We start from the raw sequence: 27,065 nt of genomic DNA, 5'->3' as shown, positions 1-27,065 counted from the left end.
TGTATCTTATTATCCGCCATTCGTCGGCACAGAATCTGAGCACAAACGAGGGACTTTAGGGAAGAAGGTCGAGGGACGTCGTGTGTAATGTGTAATTAGAGCGTTTCAAGGGAGAGCGGAAACATCGCGAGACGAAGGGGGAATGCTCGGAGAATAACTAATAACTTTATGCACCCTCGGTGCGCGCCGTCAAAAGTTATTTCGGGGGTAAACACAGTCCGATTTGACACGCGGGGAACGCGCGATGTTTATACGCTGTGCACGCTCGGTGCACAGAGGGGGAGGGGACGCGGTCTTTCGCGTCAAGTGACACGGCTAATATCTATTTAATTGATTCAGGGATGAAATAGAGCCCCTTAGAAAATCCGCTACGAGAGGTCGACCGCTCGGTTCCTTTCTCTCGCGCGCGCAAAACAATATGCTGGCTGTCCCTCGTAGAAGATGGGCGGGACACACACGTGTCCGTTAAAATTGTGAATTGACTCGGCTGCCGCTTTGACGCTAAGCCAATTACAGACAGGAAGTATCGAAGATAATCGCCGACGATACACCGTTGGCAAACAGGAACAGAGAGAAGATTCGAGAGACAGGACGAGCTTTGGATTAATTTCATCTGCATAAAACTGTTAACGGTGAATTCTCCCATTAAACACTTCGACTTAAAATATTAAGAATGGAGGTCATAAGATAAAATTGTAGTAATTTATACTCCCTAATATTTAATTAAAGATATTATCGTTGACATCTTTTATTGAGACATTTTTTCTTCAGATGTCGAAAGTAAGCAAATTTCAGTGGATTGTAATTTGTGAAAAAAGTAACACCAACGAAACCATTCAAGAAGCATTTTACAGCTCAAGGTCTCTAGTTGTCATTAACGACAATAAAGATTAATTAACTTTTATCATGTTACAGAGACATAACTCAAAATCGGTCGAATCCTAAAATTTATTCTAAAATTTATCGAGTTATACCTCGTGAATAAAAAACAAATAAATGGGATTTATATCACTCGAAAGCGCAAACCTTTCTCTTTAATACGCATAACCGCAGATTACAGTGTAGTTGTTCTTCATAGAATCATTTAACATTGAAACCAAACCGACATTTTGAACTCCATCGCTCACAAAGATCACTGGACAAACAAATCGCTGTATGATACTCGCTAGACGAGTAAAAAGCTGAAAATTTCCAATTTACAAGATACCGTTATCGCATTTTCTACAATAATTAGATTGCAATGTGCAAAATACTCATCTGAAAGATAAGCAATAAATTAAACAGTCTCCATTCTTCATTTAATTTGACATATCTTCTTTATGACATGAACAACGTATAAATGACAAACATGAATAACGTATAAATATAATATTCTTAAAAAGTAGAGACTTTAGGCTTTAAAATTTTTAATTCATTTCTCTACCGTAATTTCTAACGAAGTTACAATATTGTTGGATTTTGATCTTGTTTCAATATAAAGACGGCTGACTATCCATTGAGAACCAAGCATCTACGTGAGGAATAAAAAACGGTTGGCTGACCTCACTGTTGCTCGTGAAGACATAGAGCGGGTTAAACCAAACATAAAAGTCTCATACCGTTCTGCCACTTTTCGGCTGCTTAAGCTACGATCAAGTGCGATCAAGAAAAGATTTAGATACTTAGCGTGGTAATACATTATCCATTTATAATCGACATCGTCGCCGTCGTCGTCGTTGTCAGCTGCGGCCCCGCGGCCTCACAATCCCTTCGCAATCGGTTGCTTCTTTTCATTGCCGTCGTCGTCGTCGTCGTCGTCGTCGTCGTCGTCCATCTGTAGCAAAAAAGTAGCTTCGCTCATGACCAGTATGTTAACGCAAGAACGACGAGATAAAACACGAGTAGCGGCGGATTGTCCTTCTTCTTCTTCTTCTTCTTCTTGCATGCTGGCAACAGTCGTTAGATCGTGCGAGCCGTGCTTGGGCCTTTGGTGCCTTTTGGATACCATCTTGGCCAGTGTTCTTTCGTCAGATTTCTATAATTAATAACTCGATAGTTATTGCGAATGTCGCAAAATAGTATGGGAATTTTATATTTATCTTAATCCGTTCTATGTCTCCATGAATTCCTCGCAGTGAGAAATTCGTGAAACACCCTGTACATGTGTTTTCGATCGCAATTTTTAAGTATTGTTTCAACTTCGAATTATTAACTTGAGGAATGCCAACGTGTGTATATATTTAAAATGAAAATTATTCTAAATTTCCTCACGTCTCGCGATCTCCTAGAAGACATACACACATACACATTCGGCCTGTTTTCTGTATTAATAGTCTTTTGATATCTTCCGCGATACCTTCTTTCCATTATTCCATATCTGGTATCATCGATATGCCTAATAGGCCACGATATGCCTAAGAAGGCGTTAGTGCACAGCGAGATTTCTCTGGTACGCTAAGACCAACAGTCTTTGTAAGTGCTCACGTTCAGCATCTAGAGAAAGATCTTAATGAAAACTATTAAAAATATATTAGCTGAAACTAAGAGGAATAAAATCACCGAATAATTTTTCTTATTTTATGTCTATAATTTTATTAAAATCCTTCTTCACGCATGATATACACATGTTAAGTGCACACATAAATGTAGCACGTTTGCTATTTTACAGGTGGATTACCTGTCCATAAATAACATCTCTATAAAATGCGCTACACCTTTCCATTGACTTGTAATTGGGAACTGTACGCGTGACAGATTGTTCCCATATGCAACGTCAAACACACGAGATGTTCTTTGGCTCGGATACCTTCCCTAGATTCCAGTAATTGCTGCTATACAAAGACAAAGAAATATCATCAACGAAATACATGTATTTTCTGGCTCTGAGAATATATAATTTCTAATGAAGATATCTTCGTTGTACTGCGATACACGTTAAACAACGCGTACGTGTTAAGTTTCGCACCTTTGGTAACTTTAAGGAACTAGCCGTCAACTTACGACAAAGCCTATAGTACATAAGAACATAATACAGCGTAAAGAAGTATACATTTTTACAATTCTTTCTAAGAATAATCTTTTAACATTCATAATCGCATCTCTCTCTCTCTCCCTCTCCCTCTCTCTCTCTCTCTCTCTCTCTCTGCACTTCCCTAGGCTATAATCCTCAATTGAATTATTTATATATATATATATATATATGTAATATATATATATATATATATATATTACATAATATTTATCTACATCAGTACAAGCCTATGTATATCTGTAATGATCTCTCTAGAAGACAGATATACACACAATTATGATATTCCAGTCAGAACAGCTACGATCTTAGTTGGGAATATTACTGCACAACGTCTATTCATTTAAAGATTCTTATTGAAATTTTGAGTATGTCACAATTGCACTAGTGATTTATGTTTTTCGTTGATCACAAATTCCTGACTTTCAATTTTATTTAGAATAAGTGCTCTCCAAGGGATGGGGATATCTACGCAACACTGTCGTCAGGAATATGTAAAATTCCTGAAAACCATAAAACCCACAACTCGACGCCTGCCATGTTTTTCTTTTTTTTTTTTCATTTTGTAAAATATCACCTAATGTGATTTGTGTTACGTCTGCGTTAATGAAAAATATATTTTTATAAATCGTGAAATATATAACTTACAGGGATTAATCGCTACTCCTTGAGAGATGTTGAAACCACCATTGCATCGCGTTTTCTTTCATTTGATTCAGTATCTCGTTACATTCTATTCTAGAGGAAGATGTGGTTTAAGTTCTGTTGTTTCAAGTTCCGCTAAACTGGTCGCTAAGTGGTCCTGGTCATATATACTTTGATTAGCTTCAACGTAACTACTGTGAAACGTCAAAGTGTAACTGCATCGCGTCCTGCTAATACTTTCTGCTTAATACTTGTCTCATGCGGTATAATCGACAGGAAAAGTGAATATTTTCTTCTCTAAAATCTACGAAGAGTATTATCTGTCTCTGCGTGATGTATTGTATTTCTCAGTTGGCTATCGCCAATAAATAAAGGGTTTCATGCATCGTAACAAAAACCAAAAGGATCAATTCGTGACAGAATATCTCCCCTCTATTCCTTTTCCTCATCTTTCACGTCAAAGCCTACGGTCACATTCGAGCTGTCTGCGACACTGCTGACTACGGTGAGTATCGGTTCGTCCTGCTGAGTCACCGTTGTGGAATACGACGACGGATTTAGCACGCTCAACTTCCAGTCCTCCAGATCCGAGGTTGACATGGTTGAAAACGAGCCCTGCTTTGTACTCGTACACTTGTAGCTGAAACTCGGCTCGGTAGGTTTCGCCGCAGCTGGCTTCGGCGCCGTGACGCTCTGCGAGCGAGAGAAGTTTCTGCGTTTCTGCGACGAGTGCTGGCCGCTGCTGTTCTTCTTCGAATCCTTCCGCATGATCTTGTCCGAAGCGGTGGACTTGGGCGATTCGGACTTTTGAGGCGTGGATGATTTCGCTTTGTCAGCGTTGTCGGTCTCTTTAATTCTGACGTCGCCCTGAGTTATATCCGTACTTTCCACCCGGAATCTGCGGTTCAAAGCAAACATAAGGCTACGAAAAGAAGTATAGATATCTCATCTTACATCAATTGTGCAGGATAAATAGCTAATTATCTTTGCTCAAGAATCTTGGGAATCTTTCTTCTCTCTCTCCCTCTCTCTCTCTCTCTCTCTCTCTCTCTTGCTTACCGTCCGATCTTTTTACAGCCGCCGCTTACTTTCGCAGGATTAACGTTGTCTCGCTGCTCGAATATCAACTGAACGTCCTGCTTCTTTTGCTCCTCGCTCTGTCTCAACGTCAACGTATGATCCTCGTCTTCGTCAACGTTGTCAGCGGGAAGATCGTCGCCGCATACGGTGGTCTTCGACTGCCCGCTGCTACCACCGGCTGCTGCTGCTGCTGCTGCTGCTGCTGCTGCTGCTGCTGCGGCGGCGGCGGCGGCGGCCACTTGCTGCATCGCTTGCGGTATCTGAGTTATTTTGCGTATCTGACCGTCCTCGTTGCTGTAATAATCCGTATATGAGACACTGCCGCGACTTTCTCGATTCTCTTGGTCGAGTCTCATGCAGAATTCGTTAAAATCGACGTCCAGACAAGGAGTCGTCGAGAACTTCGGCGCGTTGCTGAAAAGCTGAGCACTACGAACGAACGAAGAGACGGCGTTTCTAGTGATGTTATATGTTGAATATACAATGTGTGATAATGATTACACTAAAGAAGATACAGACGATGCGGTTAAAATACAAGTAACGCTAACAACAGACAGTATAACAGTATAATACAGAATATATAAAAAGGTTATCCTTCTTAGGGCAAATGTACATCGGTTATGTCGTCACAAAAGGGTAGGAGACGCATTGAGATATTAAAAATTCATAAGGAAGTAAAATGCACAAAAATATATATAATATAATGTAGGTTGAGGCTCACCCGTCGTTGCTTATTAAACTTATGGACATGCTGCACTCGCCGGTCGACGTTGGCGCCGGTGACGATGGCTCGGAAGATAAGAAAGACTGCGGCTCGCTGCTCCATCCCGTACCTGTGTGTATGTGTGTGTGTGTGTGATTAAGATTATTTAATAAAACTCATCACATCGTCGTGATTTGCGCAGATAAACTCACTGTTTGGGCTGGTAGGCGACGGTAGATTCCCCCTGTCGCATGCCTCTGCCTCGCCCAGAGATTTGTATTGTATCGGAGTAGGCGTGATGTACCTGAGACACGGAAACGTTGACGTCCTCGCACGGAGTAAAACAAAAACGAGATATCTCTCGTTCGAGAAATAAGATCGGGAGATTCTCGGTGACTGATACGACGACGCCCGAGAGAAAGTTCGATTGAAAAGTTAGCAAAAAGGATGGCGACAGCGAAAATGTCAATACTCACGGTCGCGTGTTCGTCTTATGTAACTTCTTACGATACCTGACAGCTTCCGTGTCAGCAGAGTGATACTCGCGACTGATCCCAGGGTGGGCCAGAGTCGGATTGAGCGATTCGTGCGTCGAGCTGGCTGGCGACGGGTGCTTAGGCGGCGACGAGGCCGGAGTGCGAAACAACGGCACGCTGGTCATCATGTCCAGGAAGGAGTCCAACTGACGAAGCGACAGCGCGTTGTGAAGGGTCTCCAGTGGTCTGATGGGTGGTACTCCGCCGAAGCCTTCTATCGCTTCATTGAAAACAAAACGGTGGAAGAAAAGACGAGCGAATACAGAGACAAGTAACAAACTAAGATTTCTCTAAGATTTTGCCCGGCTTATTCCCCGCTTTTTGCTCTTATCACCTGCTATCGCACGTCTCACATTTCTTATTATTCGTCTGACAGATTGTTAGTCTCGGATATGAAGAAATTATTAATCGCGGATGTTATTAATTTCTGATTTCACGCGTTTCGTCGTTTCGGTCCAAGTGTTTTGTTTCTGACGGTCAGCGAGCTGAACCAATAATTTGTTAATTGGACATACGCGCTGAATCGGATGTCTGAGCGAGTCGGCAGTGGTGTACTCACCGGCAACCGCGGACGCGTGCGGTGGCACCATGTCCTTGAGATTTGGCGCGCTCGAGGAGCCGCTTATCACAGCGGTGCTGAAGAGGCTGTTCGCCGAGCCGGTGAGTTTCTTGCTGACATTGTAGCCCAACAGCTTGAAATAACTCATCTGTCCGGAGATACTGTGACGGTGGCGCCTTGCTGTGCAGGTAGGATCAGGTTGAATGAACAGAGGTTGCGTGTCTGGGGAGGAGAAGAGGAGTGAGGCTGGACAACGGGCAATCTGGAGGCTGGACCGATACTGACAGGTGGATAGGCTGGATGGTATTTGTATCATCAGTCTCGCGGGGAAGGGTGACGTGAACAATGGTCGACGGTGAATGAACGAATGAATGACGTGAACGTTGTTGTGATGATGATGGTGGTAGTGGTGGTAGTGGTGGTAGTGGTGATTGTTGTACGTAGCGTGTCTTTGAAAGTCGCAGAAGTGGACTACGTCTGAAGCTTTGCACCTCGTCACGCCAGACTCGTGCTCGTGCTCGTGCTTGCGTTCGTGCTCGCGTACCAAGGAGAAAAGAAGAGAGACATCAATGCTGATAAGGGAGAAGGTGTTGACGCCAATAACGAGCAAAGCGAATCGATCATATGAATAACGAGCCACAGGACCATTCCCATAAACGTCAGCCGAAGCTGATCATTAACACGTTAAGTGCTACGCCCTGCGGACCGACGCTGGACTTCTCGTTCAGGCGGCGTTAGTCCTTGAGAACCAACAACGTCAAATTTAGAAAATATTTCATCATTCGTTAATAGGTTTTACTGAAACAATTTAAACGAAGATACGACTTTGCCACAATATTTGGTTGATTGCCCTTTTAGATTGATTCATTCTAAATCTTAACAATCACCGCCATTATTGTTTATATTCATACCATCTAACGAACTATCGTCTTTAGACGATCGCGATACTCGACTACGTCGATTTTCGGATGACAAAAATAAATTACTCGAAAAATCGAAATATCATTTTCTAATTCTGTCAGCGTTTTAAGTTTTATGATAGACAAATAATCGACTTTAACCCTTTAATGCCCGACTTTTTTATAAGTGTTTTAAGAATAAATTTGAGTTTTTCTGAACTGAGACTATAAGTAGTGATAACTGAAAAAAAATATCAGAATTTTATATCTACGAAAAATTACCTTTCCAAGCAGAAACTACTCCCGAAAAGCGATAAATACGCCTGATCGGTTAAATTTTTTTTTAGTTTTAATAATTTTATATCATACCCAATGGTTGGAAAAATTCCTCGAAACACAAAACTCATATCGGAACTTGATCTTTATTTACCCGGAATGGAATATAATAAATGAGTACATGAAGTTTCCACTTTTCGTTCGTTGGTTTCGTTAGTTTGGTTTTTTTACCGTTCGTTTTTTGTTTATTGGTAAATGATTTGAATCCTAAAAGCATATACGAAATGAGCAACCTATACAGAGAAAAATGAAGGGTAGTCTACACGACATAACTCTGATAGTCAGCTTGACATTTTTGAGCTGAAACTTTACTATATTTGTGAGTGAAGTTTATCATTCAGAGCGTCAAGCTTACTATTTCAAAAGAATATCTTATAGATCACCATTTAGATTGTCAATCGCCCCTTCATTTTTCGCCGCATAAAAAGCGCTGTAGGTCACCAGGTTTCACGAAAATAGGGTTGACTTCTTGATTTTCGTGTCCACCATATTGGATTTGCCATTTTGAATTATTGTATTCTTTTAATTTCACATTTTGCATCTGAGAAAGCTTCCAAATGTATAAAATTATAACAGATACCAATCTATTCACTTGTGCACTTCTAGATGTCAGTAACAATGCTTACTATGCCTACTTGGAACATGACAAAACATGTTATCATTAAAACTGAGCTAAAAACAGACTAAACCGAATCTACATACAATCTATATACCATTTTTTCGAAGAAGAATTCACCTTTACAGTGCAGGTGCAAAGAAAACGAAAATATCTCCTTTTTTGACTAAGTTATAGATTCTTAAATGCGTTTCTGGTAACTATAGTTACCAGTAGGCGTTAAAGGGTTAAAGTGATCGATAGATCGATATTCTTTATGGAACGTAACTTTACTGTGGCTTTTGTCCAACTAACGGTTCGTTAGTCGGCGAGCCGGCTTCTCGTTATCTCTTGTTTATATTTTGTATACTTATATGCCGCTTGAACGAAAAGTCGACCAAAATCGGCGTAGCGTTTAACGTATAAACTGACCTTCTGTTTCGGATCTCAAGGGAGAGACGGAGGATTGATCGAGAGAGAGAAAGAGAGAGGGGGGGAGAGAGAGAGAGAGAGAGAGAAAGAGAGAGAGAGAGAGAGAGTCACAGGGAACTCCAATCGACGCTTGTGAGAACGGCTCGTGTTGGAAAAGAAATTACTGGATATGCAAAATTGACGATCGCAACCATCTGAAGAGACTAATTGAGCGAGTTGTGTATGCAATATGTATGCATGTGCGTGCGTGCGTGCGTGCGTGTGTGTGTGTGTGTGTGTGCGTGTGTTGTGCGCGTACGCTGTATTAAATTTCATGAATGCAGGCTGCTAATCTGTCGCACTAATCTCGCCTTGCGATAAGTAATCTCGTAACTATCTACATCATAATTCTGCACTAGTAACTTTCGACCGGAGAACACCAAACGCCAGCCTCGATCGACTCACCGCATTAATTACGCTACCTTCCCTACCGCAGAGAATGACACACTCTGATGCAATCCCGGTGGGATCGGATTGCGACGTCTCAGACACGCGAGACATTATCGCTCAATAATAGCATCAACATCGAGAAGTTTCATCAGCGACAATGAGAAATAACGTATCTTACGTCACATCCGACAAACTGGGTCTATTCTTCTTCGAGGAACTTTTCAACTTCAGTGCATACTGGTGCGATGAGTTCGAATGAGAGAAAACATGTCGGTTTCACTCCACCTTATCGCACTAATTGAAAAGCTCCTCGAGAAGCAACAGACTTAATATCGATGCCAATTTCAGAGTTTTACTAACAAGTAAACCTACTCAAGTGTCCCATTCCGATTTTGCATGCGTATAGAGCATCGAAAAATATTAGATATGTATTTTTTTATATCGGCCCATAAAGCGTTTCAAGGACAGAAATTATCATTAAAATGTCAATTTTTTCGCTTTCTTGTCCTGTACTGAATAAATACTCAATGTCAAGAAATGTTTGAGAAAATAATATTTCCAGAGGAATACATCAACTGTTTTTATGTTACCAAATCCGAATCCACCAGAAAATTTGAGACTTTCAAAATGGAGGATTCAACATGGCGGACCGATATTTGAAGAATATCATATTTTTCGAAAGTTCGTATACATTTACTAATTTCTCGTGAATCATGTATCTCAAGGTCTACAGAATTAAAAACTATAATAATCAAATTTAGGAAACTATATTTAATAATATATATTTCACACACAATAATATATACTCATTAGTCGAACAGGTCCACATATCTTCATTATTTGGATAAAGTATCCGTCTCATTTACTTATTACCATCAGCCTAGAGAAGTCACATACAAAATTATACACCAATTCCAAAAATTGATGGAGAAATGTTTTCAAATTTTCATCCGCCATGATGAATCCGACATTTTGAGTTTCAAAATCTGATTCTAGATTTGCTTCTTACTCTGTAGACCTTGAGATATGTAAATCGCAGAAAATTAATAAATGTATGCCAATTACGACAGAATCATGATATTCTTCAGATATCGATCCGCCATATTGAATCCACCATTTTGAAAGTCTCAAATTTTCTGGAGAATTCGGATTTGGTAACATAAAAACAACTGATGTGTTCTTCTGGAAATATTATTTTCCCAAACATTTCGTGATATTGACCATCTATATATATATATATATATATATATATATATATATAGGACAAGAAGGCGAAAAGATTGACATTTTAGAGGTGGTTTCTATCCTAAAAACGCTTTATGAGCCGATATAAAGAAATACGTGTCTAATATTTTTCGATGCTCTATACGCATGCAAAATTTCATCAAAATCGGAGTGGGACATTTGGGTAGGTTTACTTGTAAGAACGCTCCTCCTCAACAAACAACGCAACGCATGCATCGAGTGCTTTTAATATGACTTTTGTGGACACCTGTGTTAAATCGTGTCGACCCAAGTCCGGTGGATGAACAGCGTCCAACCACGCTCAGCTCTCTGCAAGACTAGAGTTGTTCAAGATCGATTTGTGTTGCTAAATGAAGAGCGCCCAACAACTGTAATATCGTTCGTCAAGGAGGGACATTCTTAACAGAGACTGTTCCCATTCATTCTCACATGAACTCGTGTCGACACAAGCTGGCACAAGTGTCAAGTCATACAAATGACAAGCACCGCCTGTAAAGCTGACAGAATCCCCATCGACGTCGGCACTGACGAGGAACATCCGCGAAGTGTCTCCGATTTCGACGAAACTTGGCATTTTTGTAGAGTAATAAAAAATAAGAGACCCATATTTTTTATTATCGGCAATGGCTCAGGTTTAAGTGGTGAAACTGCCTCTCAAAGTTTCATCCCCTTTATGCTACCTCGATCATTATTGCAGATAGGAAGAAACTTTTTAAACAAAAATTATACGGCACAAAAAACTGCACAATTTTTGTTCAAAACATTTTTTCCTATCTGCAATAATTATCGAGATAGCATAAAGGGGATGAAACTTTGATGGGCAGTTTCACCCCTTAAATCTGAGCCACACTGCCGATAAGAAAAACATGGGTCTCACTTTTGATTATTCTACAAATACGTCAAGTTTCGTCGAAATCGGAGACACACACGCTTCGCGGATGTTCCTTGCGAGAGCAATCTTGCTCACCGCGAAGCGCCCTGAGGACCCGGTGGTGTCTCCGTTCCTCCGGAGGCCGGTCATCTCCCTCATTCTCACCGAGAGAGGGAGACCCCTCGCACTCACCGCAGGTCTCTACGGTCGAGAGAAGAATCGCCTCGGAGCGCGACCGTCCGTACTTCCTGCCGCAATAGGACGAGTGGTAAAACTCGACAGCAGGCTGCTGCCGGCGCCGCGGCTGCTCCTGCGGCAGGACACCGCTGATCGAGATCAACGGGACGAGCAACGAGCAGGGGGTGGCAGTGGCGAGTGGCTGTCCGTCGTCGGCCTCGGCCGAGGCCAAGGTCGGCGCGCTGTGAAGCGTGATCGTGGGTGGCAGTGGTGAGCCCGAGGAGGAGCTCGCGGAGCTTGTGTTCGGCGAAGCCAGCAGCTCCGGCGAGCTGTGCGACTGCGACAGGCTCGCCGGTTTCATCAGGTACGCGGAGCTCGGCCTCGCGGCTGATTAGGGGGGGGGAGGGAAGAGGAGACAATGCGGCGCGGTGCGATGTGATGCGAGGCGTAAGGGTGTCAGAACGCGTCGCGTTAATTTCGTGACGAAGAGCGGACGCTCGTGTAGATCCAAATGGGACATTGCCGGTTAACAACGGGAGGTAGCAGCATTCGGGAGCAACGGTGTACAGAGAAAGAGAGAGAGAGAGAGAGAGAGAGAAAGAGAGAAAGAGCAAGAGAGGAAGGGGAAAACAAAAGAGAAAAGAGCCGATTAAAGAAAACCCATTTACCAACGAAACGGAAGAACGGGGCGAATCTTTGGATTTGCGGCATTTCTTTCTCTTGCTTCGCGCGACGGCAGAGACTCTCCTCTCGCCGACACTGTTCGCGTCCCGATTTCTTCGTTTTTACATTACGAGTAGCTAAACGCGACGCGGCAAACGTCAAGTACCAATCGCCCTTTGACCTTGATAGACTCTTAATAAACAACGGCAAATTTCTCGCGTGTTGTTGAGAAAAAGACAACCAACAGCAACAAGCGGAAATACTACGTTACACTCGGTACTCCCGTAAAGATTCGTCGCCGAGGAAGAAATGAAGAGTAAACTAAAGAACGAAAGAGTATACCTTCGACCGTTCGCGTACAGTAGCGACGTACGTACGCCCGGAGTCGCGCAGAGTACGCGCACACCACACAACAACCACCGTGGCACATACGATAGCCATGCAACCAGTAAGCCAACCAAATCACACACGACACGACTTCGACATATAGATCAGCCTCGTTACACAGATTAGACACTCATTAGGAGAACGCCGAAGCTCTACCGGCGTTAGTTACACGATCGTCACGACGACATGAGAGGAGATAGGAGATGCGATGTCGGTCTCGCTTTCGAATCGTCCTTGTGAATGCTAGTTACGTGTGCGAATGAGAGAAACGATGCAAGTGGTACACACGCTACGTGGGGTTCACGTCTACGGGAGAAGCTGTCTCTACCGAGAGTACGAGAAAAAGTGACGAATGAGTCGACAAGTGCGAAGAAACGCAAACGTTTGTGATGACGACGATGATGTCACAAGACCGAGATAAAAAAAGAAAAAAAAAAGAAGAAGAAAAAGAAAAGACGAGATAAAAGAGATGAAGAGAAGATTCGTGAGGGTGAATGATGAAACGCCGGATGAGAATTGCGTTCGGTTCGATCGGAAGACTCGAGGACGCTCGTCCACATGTATGAGAAGGCGCACGAGTGATCGTCTTCCACGGGAACTGAATGTCCGACGACGAGTCGCGCGAATCACGTGGAACTTTGATGACTTCTCAAGTGTGGGATATCGAGGATACGGGGAGGACGACTGAGTGGGTCACACCACGGGGACGCGGTGTGAGCCAGACAGTCGCCGCGTATACAGATTAGTTGGCTTCCACGCGCACAACTATCGCTGAGCAAAGAGTTATTTCAACTGAACCGCCGCCGTCTCCTACCTCAGCTTTTTGGCAAAGTCAACACAATCTCATCTAGACTACATGAAACAAGATTCACATTAGACCTCTTCCCGGGCAGTGCTCAATCCCGCCGGATCGATTTCACCGGATTGTGTCCCGTACTTGAGTCCGGTTGGGCTCTTTTTCTAACTTCCTTTTTCTACTGACGTTCGGGAAGAGAGTGCCGATTTCCCTCTCATTTCTAATACAGTGCGTGCAATACATGTTTCCCTTTTTTGCATTTCGTTTCTTTTCTTTCTTTGTGGGACTAATTAAAATCAAAATAGAAATACAATCGTCACGAACTAACTGATCGTGAACAAAAGAACTCGGGACAAAATGTAGGAGGAAAGTAATTCCACCAAGGGAGGGATCAACTTCAGGGATCAGAGTACTTGCTACTACGAGGTACGTGTGACGGGAGTGTAACAGTCGGCGATTACTTTAAGCACTTTGTAATACCGACTATGTGCATGTTCTTAAGCGCATTCCGGGTACCGATATGGATGTAACGATTATGCACTCTAATTGCAACGAAAATCGAAATTCTGCTTCCCATAAAAATCAAGGGAAATAATTGTGCTACATATGTGGCGAAATATAACGTACGAAATCACTACAAGAGAAATACAACGAAAAATACGAAATCACTACAAAATATCTCTGATTAAACTATAATCACAAAATCAAACACGCAGAATTCTCTCCTGTGAAATATTTCAATGAAAAGAACGCTGAGTACATTAAGAAAAAGACAAAGAATAAAAGAGAGAGAGAGAGAGAGAGAGAGAGAGAGAGAGAGAGAGAGAGAGAGAGGGAGAGAGAGAGAGAGAGAGAGAGAGAGAGAGAGAGGGGAGAGAGAGAGAGAGAGAGAGAGAGAGAGAGAGAAAGAGAGAGAGAGACGTAACAATAACTAATTGATAATTATTTCATTGCAACGTGTGCACAGCAGACTTCATAGATATTAAAACGTAAAAAAAAAAAAAGAAAAAAAAATTAATGAAAAAAGAGGATACAGTAATCCGTTCGAATTACAACAAATAAAAAGAGAAAGAGCTATGGAAAAAAATCATGTCACTGAAAGATTCATGTGCATTATCTCAAAGTCATCTGCAAAAATCGGTAGCCAATAAAACATACCTTCCTTGTTGACCGCGTCCAAGCTCTGATACTGCAGCTTGTCCGCAGCTACAAAAAGAGACAGCAGAACACAAAAAAGAGCATTGTGGCGATGTTCCACCATGAATGTTCAACCGCCGGTAAAAGCGCTATACCTAATATTGCCCTGATGCCTTTAACGTTAATATATGTATATGTGTGCATCAAATATAATTACATCTGCGCTCGCGCGTGAAACAGCGTGTATCATGTTTGAATAGAAAGAAAAAAGGTATCTCTATGCGCCACTCTATTCTGTTATTACGCATACCAAAAGTACCGTTCATTGTCTCATGCACAGTATATATATATCCGTAAAAATAGCACGAGTAGTCGTACGCGATGATTCACAGCTTCTACTTTTGCTCATACAATAAAATGTAAAGTCATTCAAATAGAAATTGAAAAACGCCGCCACTGTCTTAGTCTTAGAAAGTGTGCTTTCATCTTGATATATAAGTATGCGCATTCACATATTCCACGCAAACGACCGATCACAACATGGAGGACGTCTCAGTTTCAGAAAACAGGAACCGCTGTAATGCTCTGGTAATCCGGAACAGAGAGAGCGTCCGAAGTGCCAATACATCAAGATATGAAAATCCTCAAGTCTCAATGTTCATTCTTTCGGCGCGTACGTTCATCGACATATTAGTGTGTATCAGGGACAGAATTTATCGTGATAAAAAATACAGTTCCACGAGATGAAGCTGCTACATAATAATTCGGGAGATAGCATACGGCATTCATATATATGTAGCTAGAACTAGAAATATCGACAGCTGTAGTGAGGTGCGATCACGGTGATACGTATATATGTATATTAAAAAAAAAAAGAAACTCCGAAATGTAATATAATGAATAGTTACACAATATAACCATGCACAAACTATCAACGTGTTAAGGATACCGTACGCGTGCACGTATATGCACACGTATATGCATACGTTCGTATGCTGCATGTGTATACGTGTGTATATGTGTATGCACATGTGAGTAGATCGCTCAGCTTGTTAATATCGCGAGAATCTCTCGAGCAGTATCGCCGGTTCGTTAGCAACGCATCCTTCACACTTATATAGTTTATCACAAGTCCGCTCACCGACACGGAAAACCTGCGAGACCTCGAGGCGCCCTTACCTTTCTCCGACTTCTCCTGCCGCTGATGGTCATAGCTTCGCGCACGTGGCTCAACGATGGTCCCCGCTTCCCTGCTTCGTCGCTGTCGTTGACTCGCCGCCAATTGACTCCCCAGTCTAGCTGCCTCGTGTCCGGCCACTGTTCTAGCGCTGCGCGGATCACAAGAAGAGTCAAGTTCTTGTTCCTCATTACATTAACATTAAAACTATCAATTAAAACGGTCAAAATAACTGGTACTAATTTCATACAAAGTAAAAATAAAAGCTGTAATTTATAGAAAAAAAATTACTTGAATTTATTACTTGAACGATGTATTATATATTTTTAATAGACGTTGAACAAAAGGCAGTGAAGAAATAAACAAACATACTTAACCTTGCGTAATGTATTTGTTCAAAAACCTTTCAACTACTCTGGTAGAAATCGGTCGCGTTGGTAGTCAATAGTTGTGAAACGCATTGTTTTTACAAATAGTAGTTGTTATTAGTGTAGAGTACAAGCAAATCAGATGTGAGCGACTGAAACAAACCTGATGGGAATCGGAGCCGAGCTCTGCAGGAAGCCGCTGTCGTACGGCTCGTCCATCATGTTCGGATCTAGATCCATCATATCGATTGCGCGACTGGTTGTCGGGCTATCTAACATGGAATCTACAGCGTCAGTTTCCATTAGCGACGGAGGCGTGTCCTGAAAATATCGCTGATACTTACTACATTGTGAGAATGTTTGAAAATAAAACAGTTTATAACATTAATACATCTACCGCCGTAAGTCTGATCAAGTTCGATCAAGTACAATAAATATAATGAGCCCTTTCATTCCAAGCCCGTAACTATAATTTCTGGTCAAAAATATTTTCTGCGCTGCTAGAAGTCGTAATAATATTTAAAGCTTAGAAATGTCTTAGTTTGAAATGCCTGATAGTGTGAGAAACGACTCTTGTCAGAAAATTACATTCAAGTTCAAGCTTCAAACAAACAGCTGAAAACTTACCACATTGTGTCTCGATACTTACAGCCTGCACCACGGGATTGATTAAGTCGTCTTCCATAATCCCTAACTCCGCGTCCTCCTCCTCTATTCGAGTACTACATTGCGATGTAGTATCCTGACCAGAACCGCCGCTCTCCCCCTTAAAGGAAGCACCGATATAACCGATATACTTGGCTGCATTACCTTTGACGAATCTATGGGACAATGTAAAATTTGCATCTACCATATTGTGGCTGCTTTCGTTGCGCGAATGTGGCCTGAATCCAGGTCCTGGCGGCAAATTCTTCTGTACGCAGCAATTAACACCAGGACTAAAGTGCAACTCGACGTGAAAACGTTCCTCGCTGCTGGGGTCCTTGGTGGGATCTTCGTACAACATCACGACGATCTGCGACATGTAATTCAACTCCGAGACCATACTGACGTATTCCATCGCGCGTCGCCATTGCTCATCTTTCACCACCTGTAATTGGTTGGTTGTAGATTGGAAAAAACTCAGATATGACGTAAGATCTATCACTTACATCGAGTAAACCACCGTAACGCAATACTGTAAGTAGAGAATGTACGTGACTCTCGCTCGTAAAATACAATCTTGTACGAACATGGCGTCCAGGACTCGAGACACCGTGAGAATATCTGTGGGCGGGTTATAAATGTGGGAGGATTATATATTAGAAACAAAAGCGAAAACTTGCATTCTTTACAGATAGGTAATTATTGTACCTGGGATTAAGCCTATTGACTGTCTCTTCTCCGGACTCTTCAATATTTCGTTGTAGATCGGCTCGTATCTTCTTCAACAAGGGTGTGCATATTCCTTGGCCGATGGTTAACTTTTCTTGCACCGTTAAACCGTATTCCTGTATGTTAATAATATATGACGTAATTCACACGAAAAGAAAAAAAAACTAAGAAAGATGAGGAATTATTATTGACGAACAAACCTGAGGGATCACTATATCCGCTAAAGATTTTGCATACGTGTACAATTCCTCCGCGTGCTCAAACTGCAACGTGTGATTGTTGTGCTGCAGATCGTACTTTATGCAATCGTAAATGTCGGGAATTTTGGATATGTCGAAACGTTTCTGCTTTGTGCAAAAATCTTTCTCTATCTTTCCCCAACGACGCCCCATCAGTTCCCAGGTTTCGCCGTGATAGAGTATCGCGTCCTTCGTCTTGGGATCTTCTTTCTTGATGCGTACAATGTCCAAAAGCTTTTGAATCAAAGTGTGAACGTGCTGGCAACATCGGACTGGATTCTTGACAAAGTCCAAAGCGGCGTTAATGCTCAGGGCATTTCCCGGATTGATCTGTTCACGATCCTCGCGAGTGAACTCTCTGTCCTGTTGCAACAGCTCGTGCAAACGTGTCTTTACCCTGTAATTAAAATATTGTATAGATAAGATAAAAATTACAATCTGATTACACATCTTATTATGATAATGACGATGAGCTTACATATTTTGATATTTGCTACTGTCGCAGTCGTTGTCCAGCAGACCATTGGTGTTCGCGCTCTTCACCATTTGCACGAGGATGGGCGTCAATTCTCCCTCCAACGCGAGTAATCCCTTCGCGAATGCCGCGGCGGTCATTTGAACGCGTCCCTCATCGCTGGCGTATATCTTCAAATCGTGGCGAAATGTTGAATGCAAGCGTAACAAGCCCAGTCCTTGCGCACCTGCGTATTCACCTACATTCCCAACGAGAGAAACAATATTAGCACGATGAAGAGGCTTGTCCAGAGATACGACGGTAATAAAACACAGCGACATGAAACAATAGGGAAGTTACTCGGAAAACTGCTATCGGGATGACCTACGTTCTCGTATCAGGATCATCGAAGATATATCGTCATAAAAATACATTAATCGTTATTAATTAATTGCATCAAACGACTGTTCGTTTATCAGCATCTTACTGCAACGTAAGAGATTATCGTAAAAAGCTCTTCAAGTTTTTGGATAGCTTGGAAAATTTACCTTGCAGCTCCTGGGGTTACGGTTTTTAACGAAAAGATTATCTCTCCACGTCAATCTGCTGTATTGTACAGCGCGTGCACGACGTCTTTTGTATGAAAAATAACGACAAAATAACATTTAATGTGTTTCTGTAGTGTTTCTAGTGCCGTTGTAAGATTGAGTTAATGAAAACATCCATTTATAAACGCAGAAAGAAGCACGTAGCGAGAGGTGGTATAAGATGTGCATGTGTGTGTGTGGTGTGTACAGTGCTAGATAAGAAACCATGCCACTCATTTGCGCTGCGACGACTCGGCGTTCCGCCGAGTCGAGAGGCAGCTGTGTGTCGAAGCATTCAAAACTGAAGAGAAATAATAAAATGTACAGTGTACTCTTACTGTTTGCGCCGACGACTCTATACAACATCGATATTTCTAAGAACAGCAATACAATCTACTATGAGAACTATGAGAAGTAAGCGTGGATCGTAAATAAAAGGTTACCGTGGTTTGGTAACATCTCTGATTCTTCCTCTGAAATAACATTTGAGATTACCGGTAAATTATTCGACATATTCGACCCGAAGGCGTAATTGTACTGCATTTTACTAGCAACTACAGTTACGATATGATTGCCAATATGGTCGTTAGTGCCAAAGTGGTTTGCTTCACACTGGCAATTTTACTCGCGTCCAAATCGACTCGGGCCAACATTTGCTACTCTCGAGACTCTAACGAGGGCTCTAACAAGACAGAGCGCGTGAGACAAACGAATCGCATTAGATTGCAATTCACTTTTGCAACGTGCTGATCTCAAGGTCGTTCAAAATTTGTACGTTTCAACAGTATCTCAAGGTAATCTCGATAAAAGTGAATAATGCTGATTAAAAGCCTCGGAGAGGCCTCCATATATATATCCTCTGAATTACGTTACGTGATCCAGACGTATTACGTGCGAATCCAAAGTTTCGCTAACAGAGGATAAATTATTATAGAAGTGATCTTCGATGTTGTGTAAGAAACTTAAAAGCGAGCACGGCAAGCATATGAACATAAGATACGAACCACTAAGGTGTCTACCTTGACCACCGGGATACATGCAACGGAAGATGCGTCCCAATTCTTCCGCCTGGATACGTCCGGCCGGCGTCAATTCACCGCCCCACTTCAAGATCAAAACGAGAGACGGTTCGCCCAGTCGATCTGGATGGAAGAAAAAAAAAAAGAGTGGAGAGGCGCGCGTCCCAATATGTAGTCGTTGGAATATATTACACGACTTTCTGCTAATAGAGAGTCATGTAAAAGAAGTGAAAAAGTGAACACGCCATACTGAGATCGTTACCGTCGTCGGAAGAACTCCCTCGTGGTCTTCCACGAGGCTGGTACTTCATCTGGACCTTACGATTTATGCCGGAGAAATGTCCGTACCTGCAGCACATTATACATTTGACGATTTTATCACGAGCTTTTCGTTAATCAGGAACGGTTCACATAATTACGATTACGATACGTTACGATTACACGCACATTTCTAACACACTCTTGAGTTGCTCCAGTTTCCCTTGCTTTTCCTCCAGCTCAGGCCCCGCTGCACGGTGTTGTATTTCCGTCAATAAACTACGAGCTGTATCGAGAATCTCCTGCAGCTGCTTGGGTCGTTTCAACTTGACGTGACCGTGTTTGTAGCCATCGTACTTTGCAAATATCTCGAAAAATCTGCGAGATGTAATAATTATATTTTGACCTGCGATATTTTTCAATAAGAATAAACGCTATTTTCCAGATATTTTGTACTCACTTCGGATGACGTACTTCCACTTTCATTTTCTGCTTCGGAGTCCTGTCACCATGTCTAATAACCGCTACAACGCAACGCAACTCCATCCTAGATTGATATTAAAGTTTGATAACAACGAGTAGAAGTCCTATATTGATAACGATATTTTCACCTATACGAATGCCAACTTGAAGTTGTACTAACATTTTGCCGAATGTAGTTGGCACGATGGGAGGATCATCCAGTTGGAAGGGCACGCTCCATGGTATGTGCAATGTCGGGGCCAATTCCCTCAGTATCATATTTCCCAGAATCTTGGCACAATCATCGTAATACTTATTCGAATTCTTTACAAAACTAAATCCATTTACATCGCACACAAAGGACTGCCCGTTCGCTCTGTAAGAAAAACGATACTCGCGTTATATTATTCAAGTTCAATTTCAAATCACTCGAATCACACGAATCACGAATTGAGAAGCCGGTGTCGATACCGTTTCGCGACTGGTCGGTCCGTCGCAAGAAGCTACATATAACTGTACGTGTAACACGATACGCGCTCTAGAGTAACATCGATAACTACGTCGGACAATCACGAACACATTAACGTACATGTCATCGTGCCACGCCTCACAGTGGAATTGTACACAGGTATACAATTAAAGTCCTATACGTGTTATACAGATCTTGTACGTTTTTGAAGTTTCAGATATAAAAGATCTTTTGGTGCAATGCACGAGGCATGTACACGCGTGTGTTACCGTTTATGATAAAATTTTTAAGAAAAAAAGTGATCCAATTACTCGTGTCAATAGTGATTGTATCGTACAATTTTTTGAACATACCTCAGTAAATCGAAACCGCATACTGTTTGCTTGAAAGCTAAACATACTTTTCTGCTAATAAGTTTCTCAGCGTTGCTCAATATCACCGGATAACGAATCTCCTTGCCTTCTGAGTCTCTCTCGACCTTGCCATCGAGGGCTGGACTCTTTCTCGCCTCGGCATGAGCGTAGTCAGGTCCCACGGTGTAAACTTTAACGTCAGTACCATCGGTAGGCATAAAATCTTCGTAGATATACGAACCAGTCTTCCGAACACGAGACTCCGGAGAATATACACTACTACGACTACCTATCTGTATAACGAACAAATACGATAAGTGCTTGTATGCAAATTTTGGACTTCTCGTATGAGAAAATACTGGATATTTACATTCTAAACAAATTTGCATGTGCAACATATTTTACATCTTTATGATTAGAATACACATATGTAGGAGAGGATAATTCTTTATACCTTTCTAAATAATCTCTGACTGCCTCCACCCGCAGAAGTGGGATAATAAATGTAAATATTATGATCTTCAGCAGACACTGGTTTTTCCACAAACGGCTTGTTAAAAGTAATACCGTTCACTTCCACGTGATCCTCCGATTCCACCAATTCATGATCTGAAAAAGATTCTGCATTCTGCATATGTCAAGATTAAATATGCAACAAAAGAGCTTTCTGAACTTATCTAGGTGCACCGTTCTTATTCTATCGAACATTAAATCGTGGTAAACTTGAGTGTTTACGGTGCTTTTACAACGCAACAAATGAATTTTTACTTACGTTTCGGATCTGGCGAGTCTCTGTCGAGAACGGCGTACCGTGGAATCTCGATACCTTCGCTCTCCAGTATGGCATAGACTCTCCTTCGGTCCTATTGAAATAATCGTTCTTGTTCACGTGCGTTATAGTACGTAGTGCAAGAATAGTAACATCTGTAATTTAAAAGCGCTTCTTTACCTGGATATCATACTGCATCGGAAGATTGTTAATGATAAAGGGATTACGTAAATTCGCATAGTTTATAGCCTTATCAAGTGGAAAGCCTTTGCTATGGAAACTTATCAAGCAGTCAACTATAGGCCAATCTTCCACAGGATCCTGTAAACGAACGAGGAAAGAGACATCGAATAAAATATGTAAAAAAAAAATAAAAAGAGAAAAAAAAACAACAACAAAGCTTAACGAACGTTAGAGAACGGAAGAAAGTATTACCTTTAGTATCACATCTTCCGGAAACACAACAATTTTGATATACTCGAATTCCTCGAGCCTTGTTAAAATTTCTTTCATCGGTTTACTCTGCGATTTCTTCGCCATCGCGCATATTCCAACCAAGACTTGCTTCCCCTCTCCTTCCACATCGCTGTTGCCCATATAAGCATCATCGTTGCTGCACCCTTCTGACAGTTCAGGCTAGAAGGTAAAATGGGTGATAAACGACCAATTGCTCGAGAAGATATTTATTGTTATGCGTGTGCAAGATCGTACATCCTGATGGCACTCAATATATTTTTTATAGGTATACAATAAATAATAAACAATCATAAGACTACACAGATTAGAAAAAAAATTAAATTCACTACCACACACGCCTCTTCTTCTGAAAAATCAATAGCCCAATTTGTAAAAAATGCATAGAAGATTACAGCTTAATTCTTATATTATAAATGAATGTGCAGTTTCTATATTCCGATATATAACAAGCAGCGACGAGAGATCATAAAATCTCCAAGCTAAGTAGTGCTCACCCAGTATGCCTTAAGGCAGGACAGAAATCTGGGCTTGTCGTCAGCATTTCTTTCAGGGCAATTTTCATTGCAAACCCTTGTATGATTACTCATTATACTCTTTAGCTTGAGCTTTCGATAAGTAAGTTACACGTTGATCGCATACGTTATCGCCTACATAGAAAGGTAATACGTATATCAAGCAACAAAGCGTGAAACATGTGAATTTTAAAATGAGACTTCACTCAGTCTTTGAGTTTGTGTTTCGGCGTGAAATTCTCATCTACACATTTCCATTTCCACTTTTTCCTGTATTTTGTTATTATTATTTTTTGTTACAATCCAGAACAATATGAGAAATGTGATATCAGTCATGCAATTGACAAGCTGAACGAATAAGCCGAAGAATGAACCATGTTTTTTAACCACTGTAATAAAAGAATCAAGAAATTGTTATAAGAAAACAAAAATGTACAAGCTGAAGAAATAAGATGGGATAAAGTTCTACTTCTTCATTCTTTTTACTTGCAACAATTGTATATGATAAGTAAAGGGAAAAAAATATCCTACATCTGGTTGAAAATTTTTAAGATGTTTCTGTGATTAAGTATCTGATGAGCTATCACGAAAAAAATTTAGTAATATTTTCAATAAATATGTGTAGCTTTCTCAACTGACTCTGAAAGTTCCAATTTAAATCTTTTATTATTTTATCTACTTTCATAAAAATTCCTATATTTTCTGTTTTATTATAATCATTCGTTATTTTTGTGACTAATTATGTGGCTATGTATGTATTACTGGATATACATGACTCATGATATGATTATATAAGACAATGTACACAGTTAATCGAAGTACATTGCAGTATCACACAGTATACATATCATTACAAACATACATTTTGGGAATATGTATTATTCTTATATATCTCCTTCTTAAAAAGTTGAATGTCTACTGAGCTAAGTATACACTTTTTTGAAAATAAACAGTAAATTTAATGTCATAGTAATGTCACAGTAAAGTTAATGTCATAGTAATGTCACACATTAGTACTAGTCACTCGAAGACTCTATAATAATATATCATGATAAGAAGATAAAAAGCAAACTTTGTAGTGGGACTTGAGATTATTATTACAATTATCATGATAAAACTTAGATATTCCATAGCATGCTTATAAAACCTCAAAATAACATTAAACTATAATACAATATTTTCTAATAAAACAAAACAATTAATTTCCAATGACGTGCAATATATAATCAAGTTTAATTTTTGTGCATTGTTATGATATTATATACTAAATATTTTCCAAATAATAGAACACAAAGTTTACAAAGTTGTTAAAAAATGTTATCAACCCAAATGGTTAGATAATTTATGATTCAGTTAAAATTAATAGCTGTACATCAGTATAACTAGTGTTACTTTTACCTTCATTTCATTTTTATACATATACAGTGTAGACAAGTGAAAAAATATCTGCACTACATGCTCACTGCAAATTTAATATTAATTTATATATTATATGCATACCATTCTTGCTCGAATACTTTGCCTTATAATTTCAATTAGGTAAATTCCTGCCTGTCCAAACATCATAAAGATCCAAAATTTATCCTATGTTTATACTGAATATATTCCGTTAGATAGAAACACTTATTAACCTAAAATATATATGATGCAAATAATGCCTATACTGATTGTTTTGGTTCTTCAGAAGCTTATTACATAAGAATATATGCTTTGGATCATTTAGACATCAATATTTAAATATTTTTTTAAGCAAGAGTTTTCTAATAATTTACTTAACAATGAATTATATTTACTGCTGTCGTTTCACAGAAAAATGAGAATACTGTAAACATTGGTTGATCATTATTTTTAAATGTAGGAAATATATCTGCATTTCACATATGCAAATCACATGTGTATATATGTATATATATATATATATATATACACATGTGGTTTATGTTATACATATATATATGTATGCATGACTATCGTCTAACCTCTAAATGAATAATCTTTCACTTCACTATTTTGCAAATATCTACAAATACTTGTCACTTTTACAATACATAAACATAAGGTATAAAAATAAGTACGTAAATTGATGTTACTATATTCTGAATTATCTCAAAAATAATCTTTCTCTTAAACTGGAATACTTGTTATAGTGCAAGCATGTATGTCTGTATTTATCTGATGTTATTTTTTATGATAGATTATCAGATACAGGTCATTGTCATATGACTATTACATATAACTGAGCTAGAAACATTTATTTATCTTACATCTATAAGATATGACATATAGTGTGTGTACAGTATATACTTTGATTAAAAATAAATACATTTCCAAAATTTGCTTTGTATAATTCCTCTGTACATGCATGAATTTTGCTTGCGACCAAATTTCACTGACAATACAATAAAGACTCACCCTTTTAGATGAACGATAGATGGAAGGAATAACAGGACCTACTATAGGTGGTTGTACTGTATTTATATCTCCTATGTAGAACATTGGTCTGCTTGCATTCTTGAGACCCTGAGTGAGAAAAATTTTGTAAGACACTCGACACATTATGACATTTTAGTCACATTGTTGTAATCCCACTTACCTGATAACCATGTTCCAGTTCGGTGTAAGACATGTCAGATCAGATTTCATTGATAAAAGAAACAACCGTGTTGTATGCTCGAGCTAGACAATATAACACACTGCTGAAATCATTGCGTTATATCACGTTATTCAAGTATTAATCTCACACCCATATCGAATATATACCGATACATTATCGAGCATAATTAAAAATGACATGTACAAACAGTTCACAAATTTATAAGTTATTCCATTTGCTCTCTTATCTTATAAGCTTTTTTCTCTCACGTGAACTCTCGCGTATATATTCAACCGACAGTCTCTTTCTCTCTAGCTGCTTTAAACGAAACGCACCTTTATTTGCAAATCGTATGTTACTTGACGCGTTGTATCCCCAACAAATCGTGTTAAACAAGATTACGCGGCAATGTTTGTACACACGTAAGTCATCCAATAGAACAACGATGAGACGCAAGGTGTTGTTTATGAAACCTATCGAGATAACTGCGTTTACAACTGCGACTAATTAATACTGTCGCAATGATACGATCGATGAGCGAATTCAATGATCCGATTTAATCGCTTTCAAATCAATACAATGTAAAACACTTGCGAATTTGTCAGCAAATTACGAAGGCACGTGAATTAAAGTATACTTACAGAACAGTGCACAATTACAACTCGCGGCAATGGTGGTTATGTCAGATTAGTAATGTGATTCAAAATGCGCGATTCGCAGTGAATGTTTAAATTCACGTACACCTGGCGTCGGTCAATTTGCGGACATATTGCCAAAATCGAATCTCGAAGGGAGATGGAGGAGGGGAAAAATCTGCTCGGCGCGAATCTAACATCCGGTTGGAGGAATCGTTCTTGATCGAATATCTTCGATATTTCTTAAAATTCGATCTCTATTCTATTCTATTTTTTAACTCTAAACCACCTCAATTTATCAATAATTTTTATATCGTACAATCTATTATTTACCTTGGATGCTACTAGTTACACATATCACGTATTTGTAGCTGCGACATGTCACGGTAGCTCCAAATCACGACGCGCGGTTCAACGTAAAATCCCGTTTAACTTCAGACGGGAAAGCCACGTGACAAGAACAACTCGGATAAATTCAGGCGGGAAACTTGAATGTCAGATAATAAACTATTACATGATATCTATTATCTATTATATCTAACTATTACATTGATATCTATTTGCTTACATAATAATATACAATATCATATGTGACATTTCATAAAATATTTTATATCGATTCGTATAAATAAATCTACAGTATTATGCTGTAAATTGTGCTGCATGGAAATATAAAATAAAAGGAATATATTCTTATTATTGAAAGATCCATACACATGACTTCACAAAGTCGTCATTATAATTAATTATACCAATATATCATATTAAATATATATATATATATATATATATGTATATATTATACATTCATATATCATGATG

The 27,065-nt window shown here is 40.0% G+C and overlaps 1 protein-coding gene across 18 annotated transcripts; it reads right to left on the bottom strand.

The window, feature by feature from the left end:
* Positions 1 to 3,993: 3,993 nt before the first annotated feature.
* On the bottom strand, positions 3,994 to 26,725 carry l(1)G0196 (inositol hexakisphosphate and diphosphoinositol-pentakisphosphate kinase). 18 transcript variants are annotated; one of them, XM_025297232.1, is made up of 29 exons: positions 26,577 to 26,725; positions 25,609 to 25,711; positions 25,428 to 25,535; positions 22,462 to 22,662; positions 22,207 to 22,347; positions 22,030 to 22,120; positions 21,712 to 21,878; positions 21,258 to 21,550; positions 20,617 to 20,811; positions 20,434 to 20,520; positions 20,163 to 20,351; positions 19,966 to 20,063; positions 19,701 to 19,838; positions 19,140 to 19,169; positions 18,134 to 18,368; positions 17,617 to 18,052; positions 17,396 to 17,532; positions 17,194 to 17,308; positions 16,893 to 17,132; positions 16,692 to 16,808; positions 16,206 to 16,363; positions 15,677 to 15,825; positions 11,530 to 11,901; positions 6,531 to 6,710; positions 5,948 to 6,191; positions 5,648 to 5,739; positions 5,454 to 5,565; positions 4,712 to 5,161; positions 3,994 to 4,550 (listed from the first exon to the last, which is right to left on the bottom strand). In XM_025297232.1, the coding sequence occupies exons 2-29, from the start codon at positions 25,639 to 25,641 to the stop codon at positions 4,085 to 4,087; spliced, it is 5,274 nt and encodes a 1,757-aa protein (XP_025153017.1). In that variant the 5' UTR covers positions 25,642 to 25,711; positions 26,577 to 26,725; the 3' UTR covers positions 3,994 to 4,084. The 18 variants fall into 18 exon arrangements, with proteins under 18 accessions (XP_025153017.1, XP_025153018.1, XP_025153015.1 ...); XM_025297233.1 differs by lacking the exon at positions 26,577 to 26,725 and adding an exon at positions 26,250 to 26,406 and having other exon boundaries at positions 5,948 to 6,185; XM_025297230.1 differs by lacking the exon at positions 26,577 to 26,725 and adding an exon at positions 26,250 to 26,405.
* Between the last annotated feature and the right edge of the window lie 340 nt (positions 26,726 to 27,065).

The sequence above is a fragment of the Harpegnathos saltator genome, unplaced genomic scaffold (genome assembly GCF_003227715.2).
Source record: "Harpegnathos saltator strain DR-91 unplaced genomic scaffold, Hsal_v8.6 scaffold174, whole genome shotgun sequence".
Taxonomy (NCBI): domain Eukaryota; kingdom Metazoa; phylum Arthropoda; class Insecta; order Hymenoptera; family Formicidae; genus Harpegnathos; species Harpegnathos saltator.
This window is presented reverse-complemented; position numbering and strand designations above follow the sequence as displayed.